The sequence below is a fragment of the Achroia grisella genome, unplaced genomic scaffold (assembly GCF_030625045.1).
Source record: "Achroia grisella isolate CSIRO2021 unplaced genomic scaffold, CSIRO_AGI_Agris_v1 utg770, whole genome shotgun sequence".
In the NCBI taxonomy this organism is placed as follows: Eukaryota; Metazoa; Arthropoda; class Insecta; order Lepidoptera; family Pyralidae; genus Achroia; species Achroia grisella.
The window spans coordinates 3,065,814-3,079,756 of record NW_026713016.1 but is presented as its reverse complement, the minus strand read 5'-3'; the positions used below and the strand labels follow the sequence as shown (position 1 = coordinate 3,079,756).

The window sequence follows — 13,943 nt, the reverse complement described above, 5'->3', positions numbered from 1 at the left end:
AAGAAGAAAGTATGTATAACCCAATTATGTCATTTATTATAAAAAATATTATTTAATATAGGTATACCTGACCTGTCTGTCAGACTTTAGTCTGAGGGCGTCGCTAGTTGTTCAAATCTCAGCCAGATGTAATTTTGATTACCGTTCATATAGAGCAGAGGATATATCTGAGGGGGTAGAAATCGTGTCTCCATCCAGATTTCGGTTAGACAGATCAAGTGCTAACTCGTATTATATTCGTTTTACAAGCCATATCGGATACTTTGGTTAGTGATAGGTACCTAATAGCGGAATTATCTACATACCGAGTTTATTTCACACATTATTACCCACAATAGAATATGAAATTGAAATCGTGAGCATATTTTTCTAGATAATTAGATTCTTGTAATTATTAGTTGTAGAAATCATTGAGATTGTAATCTACGTTCCATTAGCTTAGCATTCACACGATTACTTGATGCTGGTTAGATGAAGAATTATTATTTAAAAGTGAACACATTTTAAGAGTAACGTTACAAAAAATACAAGTAACGGGGTCAATTAACACGTTTCTTTAATTATACACTTGGAGGAACACCAGCCTATTAGTTACCGAATGTCTTCATGTCAACATTCTATAGTAAGTTTTTTTATTACAGAATCCCTTCGTGTATGGACCTGTGGAATGTTAATCATAATAATGTATTATACTAAGGTTTCATGGGTGTGACTCATTGTGGATGTTTTATTCATGATTTTATTTTAAAATAAGCACGTATATGACTTAAAGACAGAAATATTTGATATCCTTGCACTTGTGAAGACAGTTAAGTTTTAAACAAGAAATTTTTTTAGTATTAATGTTAGGTCCTTATAATCTTTATTTTATATTATTACTTAAAAGCTTGTACAAAAAGATAGATTGTATATTATTAAGATTTCTATACCCATAACACAAGCTATGTACTAGAAGGTGCCGTGTTAATTGCCGAGGGTTATATTGTTATTATTATTATGTCTGTGCTCGTAATAGAGTATGTCTGTCTAAAAGGACTTAACAAAGAGACGAAGAGATAGAGAAACTTTTACGTCTTTTACAATATTAGTATGGATAGTACCTTACTTGTACCTTTTATATCTATTTCATAGAGCCAAATCTATCTATTTTTCTAGAACTTATCCAATTAAAAACTATTGTATCTACACAATCTGTAGTGTTAGGTTAGGTTACAATAACCACTGCAAGAATCTGTAGTGTTAGGTATTGAGAAATAGTTAACTACTACTTATAATATCTGAATAATTTAGTTTGACCTACAATCTCAATGAACAAATCGTGTTGCATTAACTTATCACAGGGACTGCTAAGTGCAACATTCCAAATATTATAATATATACTCGTATAATATACAGCATATTAATATAATTAAGTATTGTTAGAACTTTATATTATATTTATATGCAATTCGAATATTTTTTTAAAGTTAAATAATGTTTATATTTCTTCCCTTAATAGCATTGTTAACATATTTATTACACCCTTAATATAATAAATATTACAGTACATTAAAATTACAAGTTTTGGCAAATGTACAGTTCCCTTTATAAAATCTATTTTCTTTTATGTTAAGGCAGTATTGTATTAAGTGTACGATATTTAAGTAGTATTCATATCTTAAAAAATACAAAGTTTCATATGAGAAAGCGACTTTGATGTAAGTAAAGTGTTACCTATACCGAATGTCACATTCTCTCCTAATTTTTTTAGTCGAGTATAAAAACTGTTCCTTAATCTGGTTTCGTAATGGAACCTATAATTTTGTGACTAAAATAAATAGATCTGCCGCCATGACGGCAGCAATACCTCGCTTCTTGCCAACCCAACTAGGTAGCGGATAATTGGGCCGACAACCGAGTACGCAATTACTCTGGAATGAAAATAAGTAATGGTTTGTACAACAGCTTACTTCGATGGAACAGTCTCTTTAACGCCTTGAACGTTTTTGTGCTTTTGTTTTTTGTATAATTCGATTTTAAGAGCGTGAAATGAAATTATATTTGTGTACTGCTTTGAATTGCGCAAAAAGCAAAAATTTTCAATCCGTTATTTTCTCAATTTCATGTATATACGATGTGTTTGTCATATTATATTCATATATGGGAAAATCTGTTATTGGGATACTTCGTCAACATAATAGAACTAAAAACTCAAGTGATTGCGATATAATCGCAGAAACGGCTTAATCGATTTTTTTTTATTAAAATCGGTTTTCAATGAAAAGTTATACGGATATCAAATATATTATATTACGGGCTCAGCTAGCTATCAATAAAATCATTTCAATTTAAAAAAAAATATTCCATGGCACGTTTACAATAATATGAATATTAATTTAATTACGCTCATTAACAAAATCTTTAAATCGAATCTGTTGTAATTATAATACTTTTGCCATTGCATGTGATTACTTCTCTATTTCTTTTGCATGACAATGTAATTGGTTATTATTTAGTAATAGGATTCTATGATGGTGATTAAGTACTCATAAATCACAGTATATGCATATTATGAATGCAGTATGTTGTAGTGTTGTGGAATTGTGCCAAGAGGTTGCTTGGGAGCTTGTTTACCTTCATCGCGCAGTTATAAGTTCGTATCTTCGTTGGCTATTACATTAAATACCTCTGACATTAATCCCCATCATATATCAAAGTTGTTTTAACACTTACAGATTAAAAAGTATGCGTATAGGTATAATTATTATTTGGCAGATTAAAGTTGTACGGTACACGGAGTACGATAAAAGGTTACGTAGTTTTGAGGTAAAAAGGCATTGTCAGGATGTTATAGGAGTTGATTTATAATCAAGCATAGTGTACCCAATTAGTGCCCATGGTTAATTAATTGACCGCCAAGCAGCTTATAAATCTAATATTATTATATGCATAGACTAACAATAACTACCTACATACTCGTAGCTTAAGCACGTGCGTCGAGACAAAGGAAACTTGAAACCACAGTGGGTATATGAACATAGTGTAAATATGTAAGTAATAGCGAATGGTTACTCACAGTATATTTGCTGTTGTGTGTATCACTTATTTCACGATTACTTTTAATAATTATAAAGAGATTAAATTGGTAATTTTATACATATTGGAGGATAGTAGGAATACCACTATATGACATACATATATATACATTTTTTTATAGTTTGTAAGGTCCCTTATTAATTTAATTTTATCTTATCTAATTAATATAAAATACTTTTGTCCGTCGATTCATAAAATATTATAATAAATATAAACCTACTTGAAATATCGATACATACTTTGTAATGTATGGGTATCTTAATTATAATAAATAACAATATAAATATAAGAACATAAAATGTGAAAATAAAGCTAAAGTAAGTAGGTAATTTCATTTACATACTAAACAAAATAGGTATAATGTAATTTCAAATAAAATTTGTAAATTATTTGTTCTAATGTACATTACAGTACATTTATTGCAATTTTTTGCGTGAAATCTCATATAAGTCGCAAGGTGGCTTTTACTACTATTATATTTTTTTAACATAAGGCATCGTCGCTGTTGTTGAAAGATCTCCCCTCGTACGTTTTGATGCACTTTTTTCGTTTAGCCACCTGCTTCTTATATAGAAAAAAAAACGACGATCAAAGCAGGTAGACGTGTTATTATTCGGCTGAGCCCCAATACCTTATTCTAAGTCATGATGGATTATTTTTTGGCTGTATGCTTATAGGATTAAATTTTATTTTGATGCTTGGCTTCTGGTTTGTAATAACGTATTAAATTAGATTCTGTTATTTTGCCGTAGAGAATATTTAGAGATATTATTGGATAGTAATTACAATTGCCTAAAGTGAATTCAATATAATTTTCATGATTTATTTAAGAATTTCTCGTACAGTACACATTATAAAAATAGTATATTTGGCTAGAACACTCTAAACTCGGAAATGAATACCTAAATAAGGTATTTAAGTAATTTACTTTTAACGACCGCTAGAGCAATCTATTCGAAATTGAGCTTAAATACTTCATTTAGGATTAATATGATATAAATATACAATAAACTACAATAATAATAAATACATGAATAAACAAATGTTATTTTTTTTATGTCTTATACGAGTATGGAAATTGTTCCTTGCAAAGTAACTATTTTCAGTATTCTTTTCATAAGTGCAAATGTTAAAACACATTCATATGAAATCGTAAATACTCGATCAATTTAATTGCCTAAGATTATTATTTGGTATAATTATTATCACAAATGGGTATAATAATACGACTATACTTAACTTTTTTATATGGCCCATATTTTCCTTATATCTTGGTCTATAATAACTCCTGCTTCCCACATTCCCTTTCCAAGCGTAATCATAATTATACATAAATTTACCGTCCTCAATATAAACAACTCTCGTGCATCCCGAGGGCAACGGTCAAAAGCAACTCAACAAGATGGCGGCGACTAAGCCTCCATTGCGTGCAGCCCTTCGTAGCGGAGTTTCGCTTCGTAACCGCCAATAGCGCTAGTGTGTTTTAGTACCATACTACACCGCTACTATACGCCGTGGCGCTGATGTTGCTCGTTTCGAACTCGTTGTACATTTGAGTACACTCCCACGTCCGTTCTCTCATTGTAAACACAGTTTGTGGCCGGCGCGTGCGAAGTTCCGTTTTCACATGCTCGTAAAAACACTGAAAGCATTATGAAAGTTATACTTGTGTTGTGATGGGAATCATGTTTTGGTGACATTAGACTGGATTAAGTGAAAATGACTAAAGCGAAGGTTACACGGCATAGTGCATTGTATCACAGCGCTAAGGTGAGCCCTTTATTGCACCTATACATATTTGTTTATAATTTAACTAATGATAAATAAATTTATTTACCTTTCACATGCATGTCATTCACTTTTTTTAGAATAGATAGGTAGAATAGGTATAAATGTCACGGTGCTAAATCACAAGATTTAGCACCGTGACATTTATACCTATTCACGATGCAGCTTAATAACTACTTTATAATTGTATAATCATACACTTTCATTTTATTTATTTTAATGTTATTTATTGTATTTTGTTGTTTTATCGTTATAAAAACTGATACAATTTATATCTCTACTACTCTCCTAAAATAGCCTGCTCTAAAGTAGCTGGACGCGGCCGGTTCCCGTAGCCTTGTCGTACATCTCGGTCCCTTTTCCCCGCAACCCTCCGCCGGACCAGCCGAGCCTTTGATTCAAAAGAAACGATTTCATCTCGAATAGTATACATGAAACTTGCACATCTTTAATGTGTTCATATTAACTTCGACAACATTTCATTGAACCTTGGAAATACAATACTCTATTGTTACAAATCGATTCAAGTATATACATAATCAATATCGAATCTTGGGAACCAAATTCTATATTGTTTTCTCTGTATTTTGCATATACTGTAGGCTCGAGTCCGAAGTAAAAGACATCAACGCTGCTCGAACGAAAGAGAAATGTATACAGGCTAGCAGTTTTCGTGTTTGCGGAAGCGAGACAAAAGTCTCCTATAGTAATTTTGTTTATAATTACGGCTTGGGATTTTATACGTACAGGTAGTGGTCATTGCACGGATGGACGAGCTCCCCATTTTAAACGAAACACTAAAGGGATGGCTTCATCGGAAAGTTTTGTCAAAGCATAGGTATGAATGTATTGGCGTTTAACTTTAGGGTCTTAGTTCGTTTCGGACAGTGAGTGCTAATGATGCATGAATAGAACGATTCTTTAATTCATCCGCTTCTTTTAGAACAAAGATTTGTTGGTTTTAATGTATAAAAAAGATTGTTTCCGGACCTCATAAGGCGAAATTGCTGTTAAAATCTAATTCATTTATAATGAGGATAGAAAGATAATATATTATTATCCGGTACAAAAAATAAATTGGCTGAGATGCGAAGTTCTAAGAAATCGAGCAGACATTCGAACTTAGGACCGGTTCTGCGAAGCGATCGTTTGCACGTCGTATTCGAAAAGACAGCCTAGTATTTCTAGTTTAGAGTCTTAACCTGAAGTTCGTAAGAATTTTGTGACTCCAGGTATACTTATCTATATCTTATCAATACAGGTATAAAAAGATGTAGGCTAGCGGTTTAAATTGATAGTTTATCAATGAGTTGTAAATATATTATATGAAATTATTATATTATTTATGAGAATAAAATGCATAAAATTTATCCACTATCAGTTGATTTAAACTGTTAAAATATTATCCATATTGCCTAGAAATGAATATGGCTAAAAGTGATTATCAATAATATTAGAAAACCTTAAATTGGGTAAGTCAAAGATAAGTTCACTAATACATGAATCATTTCAATGTAAAGCACTAATTTCATGTAGTAGGAATATTTTGCTAAATTGGAGCGTCATTTGTCACATTAGAACAACATTACTTTAGAATGACAACCAAAATATTTTTTTGAGTTTTATAGAAAGTTTCATCTTGGATACCTCTGTCTTGCCTATATCACCCAAGCAGCTTCCATTATTCAGTATTTTCCATTTCTTCCACGCGTCAGCCCGGCTGACGGAGCTGCCCTCCAGACGTAGTTCCGACGGTGGTCGCGCGTGTTCCATAATATATAGTTATCAATAGCACATTTAACTACTGAAATATTACTAAACTAAACAGTCAACTCGTAATATTATTATTTTAATTGATTTTTTAAACCGCTGTCACCATGTTGTGTATAGAAACTACGAGATCTGGATAACAACTGCTTTATTAATAATATGTAGGTACTTAAATAAAAAGTAAGAACTAAAACACGAACACCCTCAACAATTTGTAAGTTTTGTTTCGGTTGAAGGTTAATGTCTTAGTCCTCCAGAATGGCAAGGCAGGAGAGTACTACAGGCGTCCCATGGTAACGCAATGGCCGTGTTGGTCTTCATCATGTATATAGTCGACGGTTTCCATTTACTATGACCGTCAGCATATTTACCATTCCTATTACATAAAAAAATGGAAATTATATAAAAAAACGACGGTACGGATGTTATTTCTAAATATTTCTATTTAAAAAATATAACATTCTTGGTCAAAAGACCTACTTTATTACAGGCCTTGTGCAACTGTGACATTACACCGGTTAGATTACCTATATTGTGATTGTAACAATGCGTAACTTGAACATGACCGACATTATGTAATTATAGGAAATATACTTCAATAAATGTTACACGTATTCTGTATTATAAATATAACTGTACGACTGATATCCCAGATGAGGTAGTTAGGGAGTTTGGTAACTGTCAACAACAAAATACATAGTGGTGAATAAAACACTTGCCCACAATTAGCTGGGTATATTTAAATGTAATGTAGAAGGGTAAAGCCAATACGCATACCACTGTCTCTTGGATAAATTTGCACACGTATTCATTGATTTAATAAATGTGCGATTCATAGTTCAAACATAACTGCACGTACTTTCTTGAATATTTAGCATTGTTCTTATGTAAATGTAAAATATTAAAGACATGTTTAGTGTAGTCGTCAATTCCTTATATTACCTATTATCTATAATAAGGTGTATTTCCATATTTTTATAGTTATACATTAGTTAATTATATTTTCAATCAACTTTAATAAGAAATAGGACTATACATACACTATATATACTATACTTTTGATTATTATTTTTCTAATGAGCTTTTTATACTCCAGTCATTAGTTTCATATAATTTGTGCCAATTACATCGATTTTTTAATGATATAGCAGTCAGGCATTTTCGTTTAAGCCAATATTTCCATTTAATATTCTTTCAAATCTGTGGTATGGGTATTTTAGTTCCTTCTTTTACGTGATATATTTGTGCTTTGTTCCACTAGTGGTCTCTTACGATTTTCTGGGGACGAAAAGATGTAATACATGGTCGTATATCGTCACCACACTGAGTACATATTTACTGTTATGTCAAAGTGAGCCATTTCCGTGGGGGAAGTGCACGCACCGACTATATTTTGATTCAAATTTGTTTCCGCTGATGTTCGGTGATAGTGAACATCGTTAAATAAAAATAATATGCACCTATTTATAACCATCGATTCTAATATTTTAAAATACACATATTTAGACGCATACGCGCTTCTTTGGAGAAATATTAAGAGAATAGGTACAACCGAATGTTGTCAGTGTGAGATTGACCCTTATAAAAATAAGCAATTAATTACACTCATAACATGCATGTTACATTTGTCTTCATAGTTCCGAGCTAAATCTATCTATCTTATCTACTAATTTATTAGGCACAAAATCCTTTTAAGCAAAAACACATTATATTGGCAAAATTGCTGGTAGACATTTTTGTACGTACTAATTCATATACATGTACATTTCAAATTTTCTACTGTTTATGTGATGAATATACCTACTTACTAATGTACCTATATTGAGTGAAGCAAAGAATAAACAGAGATTGTGTGATTAAGAATTGGGGAGCAATAGATATATAATCACTATAATCTGATTACTAAAAGTAACATGTACAAATTAGAAACAATAAAATCGTATCAGTCGGCGTCTTCCCACGCTACTCAGAGAGCGTCAAATCGTGGTTTTTCTTCAGCTTTATACATTATAAATTCAATATGTTGGACGCTTGACTGCCTCCCCTCGATCGTGACTACAAAAACGTGTGCTAATGCTAACTGACCCTAGTATTTGCTATGTCGTAATGAACAAGACCATTTAACACTGGCAGTAGTTCTGATTTATCTGTACAGCTTCTAATTACTTTTTGTTACGTTTCATTTATCTTCATTTACGATTCTATGTGTCTATTAAAATTCTAATGTAAAGACATATGTTCTAAGTCCTAAAATCAACATTGTTTTTTATATTGATATTACAAATTATTTACCAATATCAAACAAGTTTTGATAGTTAATTTGCAGATAGTAAAATTTGTTACTGTGTTATATTTCTGTACTAGTTACAATTACTTTTTGTTTTATAGAATTAAATATTTCCCTGTATAATTTTTTAATCTAAAAACACCTATTTTTTTAAGTAAAATTTTAATTACTTTATAATATTTTCTGATGTATACTCAAATTCCAGTCTATGACGTTAATTACCTAACCGTAAAACTTAGGCAACATACGTGCAGATAGACTTCGTTTTTATTACAGAGTTCTATTTATTGATGTATGAGATATCAAGTCAAGTTTAGTTAACGTATTGAGTCGGTCGCTTGTTAACTTATATTGTTTCTCTACAAGATACAACACTGAAGTGAACTGGAGGTTCCGCGTACCGTTACTTCGCTTGCTCCAGGCGCCACCGTTGAGATACACAAGATTTGTCTGACGTACTCACATACATATACTGATAGTTTCGAGTGTCTTTGCGCACGTGCCCCTTTTTTGTTGAAGATTAATTATGAAAATAATCGAAACAACTCTACAGACTTGTAATACTCATTTTGTTTTTCTGTAACTTATTATTTCGATAAGAGATATTATTCATTTTATTTACATGTGTATACATTATATTTCCATGTAACGCAAATCTTAGTGGATGTAGAGGGTTTTTTGCAATTGATAAAACTCTACACATGTTTATTATATGATCCATATAATTTTCTTATGTTAACTAAATATTTTATTATATAATTCACTAAGTGTTAAGTGTCTAACGTTACAAAATTGGCATAAGATCAAAAGTTTATGTGCATGTTTGTAAAAGCTTCCTTTAATTTCTTAAAAATAAAAATAAATGATCTAATATAGTTAGAAATTACAATTAGTGAAAAAAGCACATACACAAAAAATACCGATTCGATTCCAAAAGATACGCAGTACGACTACAACTAACCAACAGCATTTATAATCATTTTAGTAAGAGTAATAGTAATGCTACACATCTGTATTTCAAAATACACCTGCCGACGAATAGCATTTTGTTTTATCAGTATGAATAAACAAAAGAAACCATGTTCGAGAAATTACTCTATTTCGAAACCTTTATCTCTGGACGGCTCGTCCCTACTTCCATTAGCGAGAAATTTTATCTGTTTGTCACGCGCCCATGTATATACCAGCCTTGTCAGTTACTTAACGTATTCTCCAACAAAAAATTGTATAAAGAGCCCAATAATACAGACTGTGTGAACACGGCCTTAGAGACTGTTTGCCTGAGGTCGACTATTTATTTGAACATTTCAAACGTTTTATAGAAATACAACGAAGTCTTCGTGTCAATTCGACGAAAAGATTGAAAATTTATAGTGTAAACACTTTGGTAAACTTATTATCAACATGAAATAAAAATGTTATATTTCTCTGTACTTTGTTCTCTATGCGCTTTCAAATTGTAAAGAATTTTAGATGATTGTATTTAGCTCTTACTATTTTCACATATTACTTATGTATAATAATATAATAAAACGAAATCTCCTTCTTGTGATATAAGATCCTGCTCTTGTAGGCTTGTTTATCATTATAATTCTATATATATCTATATATTTAAATATAATTTAATATTGACAAATTCATGCATTTTATTTATACATTATTCATTTATATAATAATAAAAAGATTTATATAACATATGGTACGTAATATGCATACAACTCTATTAGTGAAAGGTTAGAGTGCAATTACGAAATACGAGTATATGCAATTCTGGCGATATGTAGATATACTTAATTAAAAAATACGTATAGTACATTAATTGATCAATTCCATTTACGACTGCGCTTTTTATGTATTCTTGAATTATTATAGTCATGAATTAGGCACTGTGGTCTAAAACTGTTTTGAATGTTTATTCATTGAATATTATACTGAGAACGCTACAGTTGTCTGTTGCCAATTAACTATGAAATACAATTAAAATAAGTATAGCCGATTATTTCATAATTTTTACTAATTATTGTTATCAAGTTAGAATAAAATACAAATTTTAGTAATAGTAAGCTGTTTGGTACTAGTTGGCTAATTAATTTTACGCTTCAACCAAATCATTCTCTTACAACATTGATAAACCTGGATTTAGTACTTATTTGGCGGTAGATACATTTTCTATTGGTCAATCAATAGCTATACATATGTCTTGGTCAAGCGGAATTAGAATATAAAACGAAAAAAGAAATCCAAGACATATCTACAAATAAAATCAAAGTGTAGCCACGAATATAGAGCATTAACTCGATGCTAATACTAATGCATGTAGCTCTAGTAAAACGTACCTCTAATGCTTTAACTCGTAGAGAAACAGTATAACAGTATACCTGGTTACGTGACTGAGCTAAAAATAATTTATCGTTGCTATCTGTCTCGATTTTACCAACTTTACGACTATAATGCACCTTACGTGTAGTACAATAAGACTCTCATAAGATTATAATTTTACCTGTATGTACACATGCTTAATCTGTAGAGAATAATGTGAAATTATTGCTACCGGTTGTGCGCGTAAGCATCTGTCGTCCTTCCGTCTAGGAAGTTCTTATTCAGAAGATCTTTAATAATTAGCAAATTTGAAAGGCTTAATTAAAAAAAATTGTACGCGTACACTGTATGACCCCAGTGTATCTGGAAGTGGGCAAAGATGTGTAAAATAAATTATTTATGTTATTTTTCTACTAACTTAGTGTATGTATAAATCATTTACTAATATTATGGATCATAATGATTCGTTATAAATAAGTGTTTAATTATCTTGGTAATAAGCATCTCATCTGTAGGTATAGCAAACAATTGCAAAAGAGTTGTCAATTAATAGCTTTATTCGGTAGTTCATAACAATTGACGGGTATACAAATAACTTATATGTATACAAAACATCATAATGATTGAGCCTTTAAAGCGAACGGATTACAAACAACACATTAACTGTTGTATAAAACATGTACTTGTAGGATCTTAATAGACATGTATTATGCATAACTATACGATAGTAAAAAGTAAATTCATAGTAATTATTAACGCTCCTAGTAGTGGTAATCCTGGAATCTAAAACACTAAGTAAGTAGTGAATTTGAAAATATTAATTGGAATTAAAGAAATCCATAGGAATAATGGTAAAAATAAAACTCGAGATCATTTTAAGAACAACATCATTGTAGTCCTAGCATCTGCTATGAAGCCAGAACCAGTTGCAACCACCTGCTCGCGATACGCCAAAAAACACAAACGAAAAACACCACGAATCGCAAACCAACAGGTGAATCTCCATAATAATATAGTTGAGTAATGAACGGGAATTAAGCTTTACAATATCTCATGTTTTACATTTGTTGCTTCAGAAATAGTTGCGTTTCGATATTTGCAGTTATATACATTTTATCCTTATAATTACTAGCATATGCTCATTAATAGTATTATAGCTAACAATAATTACACCCTACTTGATGCTTTGACATTATTTAGTGAAAACATGAAAGTAAAAGTACCAACAATATTGTGCTGGCATTCACTTTCAGGTATTATGTAGTATTTGAAGACGAAGGACGTCAAAAAAAAATCGAGAATAAAGTATCCACTAGTATGTTTATACATTATCTACAATCTTTGCTCTATGGTAACTTGCTACCGTAGTTTATGGGCACTTACACACACTCACACCCATACAATATCCAACTTGTCGTCAATATGCTAACGAAACGGATTCTGTAGTCTTTTTGGGAAATATCAGCAGGCAGTACCGGTGACCATTCTATTTACGTCAGTACACCAGACATTCTCAATACCATTTATTAAATGTAATATATTAGACTGGTTCTCTAAAAAGTTCTTAAAAATAGATCATCTGTGGGCGGGGTTAGCAGGAAATGTGTTGGCGTTACGCAGTCGTTATGTGCAACCGATAGGTGTTTCACCTACGTCCGTGTCGCCGTCCGAGGGATATTGACATCATCGTTAACTGCCCACACCACTTGTAATAATGTTATCAACTTACAGCCATTGTTACTTTTTCGACAGAATATTTTCTTTAAGTTTCCTCTGTAGGTTTTATATTATTATATAATATATGATGTGTCAAAAATATTAAATAATGCAAATAATAGTTACCAATTGGATAGAAAAGTTTAATTGATTTCGATATATAAATATTATGTTATCTGTGATAATAATATAATTCTGATCAATCTTTAAGAACAATAACTGACTTGAGATATGGGCAAATTATTTATACCTATTGATTTGGATAGTTGGGTATGGAAAATGTAATTTGAATGTAAAATATAATCGTATTTTAATTAACTTTTCTGTTCATAAGGATCTTAAAGACGTAATGTAACTGACTGTAAACGACCAACTCCTGCATGTAAAAGCCAACAATACTAGTTGTACATTTTTTAGGAAACATTAAGGCGACGACAGACAATATGACATATAAATGTGTAGGTAAGTTTCCCTTAGCCACATCCAGTTTTTTCCACGTCACATGTCGCGTACCACCTGACGTTGCCGTTGCCTCGTGTTGCTCACACTTACTCATGCCATGTGTCCTGTATCTCTATAACATCATGAACATACTTTTGATAAATTATGTAAATTATTACGGGATGCACTCACATTATAAGATAAAGATTTAAATTGTAAAATCATTAGATAATTCTTTAGTCTAATTTTTCAATTTCATTCATTTTAGTTTTACTGGTACGGGCTCGGCAGGCCGGTCATCTTGTGCTGTTATACCCGATATAAACATTTTCTAAAATATATATAAAATATGTTACATGTTCTTGAAGTTTTGCATTGAGGTTCATTGTAATATATATATGCTACTGAATTTTTGTGAAAATTTGTATTTAGAAAGTATTTTTCCGAGTATAATATAATTTTGAATTTTTTTAATTGAATGAAATATGTTTCTATACCTTTTGGTGAGGCTAGTTGTAGATATCAGCATTATAATAGTTTAAAAAAA

The 13,943-nt window shown here is 31.2% G+C and overlaps 1 protein-coding gene across 2 annotated transcripts in view; it reads left to right on the top strand.

Annotated features, from left to right (window-relative positions):
• Positions 1 to 13,943, top strand: part of LOC131850502 (uncharacterized) — an 85,491-nt gene that overhangs the window by 41,019 nt on the left and 30,529 nt on the right. Inside the window, exon 1 of one of the 2 annotated variants that reach the window (XM_059200746.1) lies at positions 4,650 to 4,845. The exons of the other annotated variant lie outside the window; for it this stretch is intronic. Coding sequence (XP_059056729.1) covers positions 4,795 to 4,845 — 51 coding nt within the window. The 5' untranslated portion in view covers positions 4,650 to 4,794. Of the gene's footprint in view, positions 1 to 4,649; positions 4,846 to 13,943 lie in introns of those variants that run through there. 2 annotated transcript variants of the gene reach the window in all.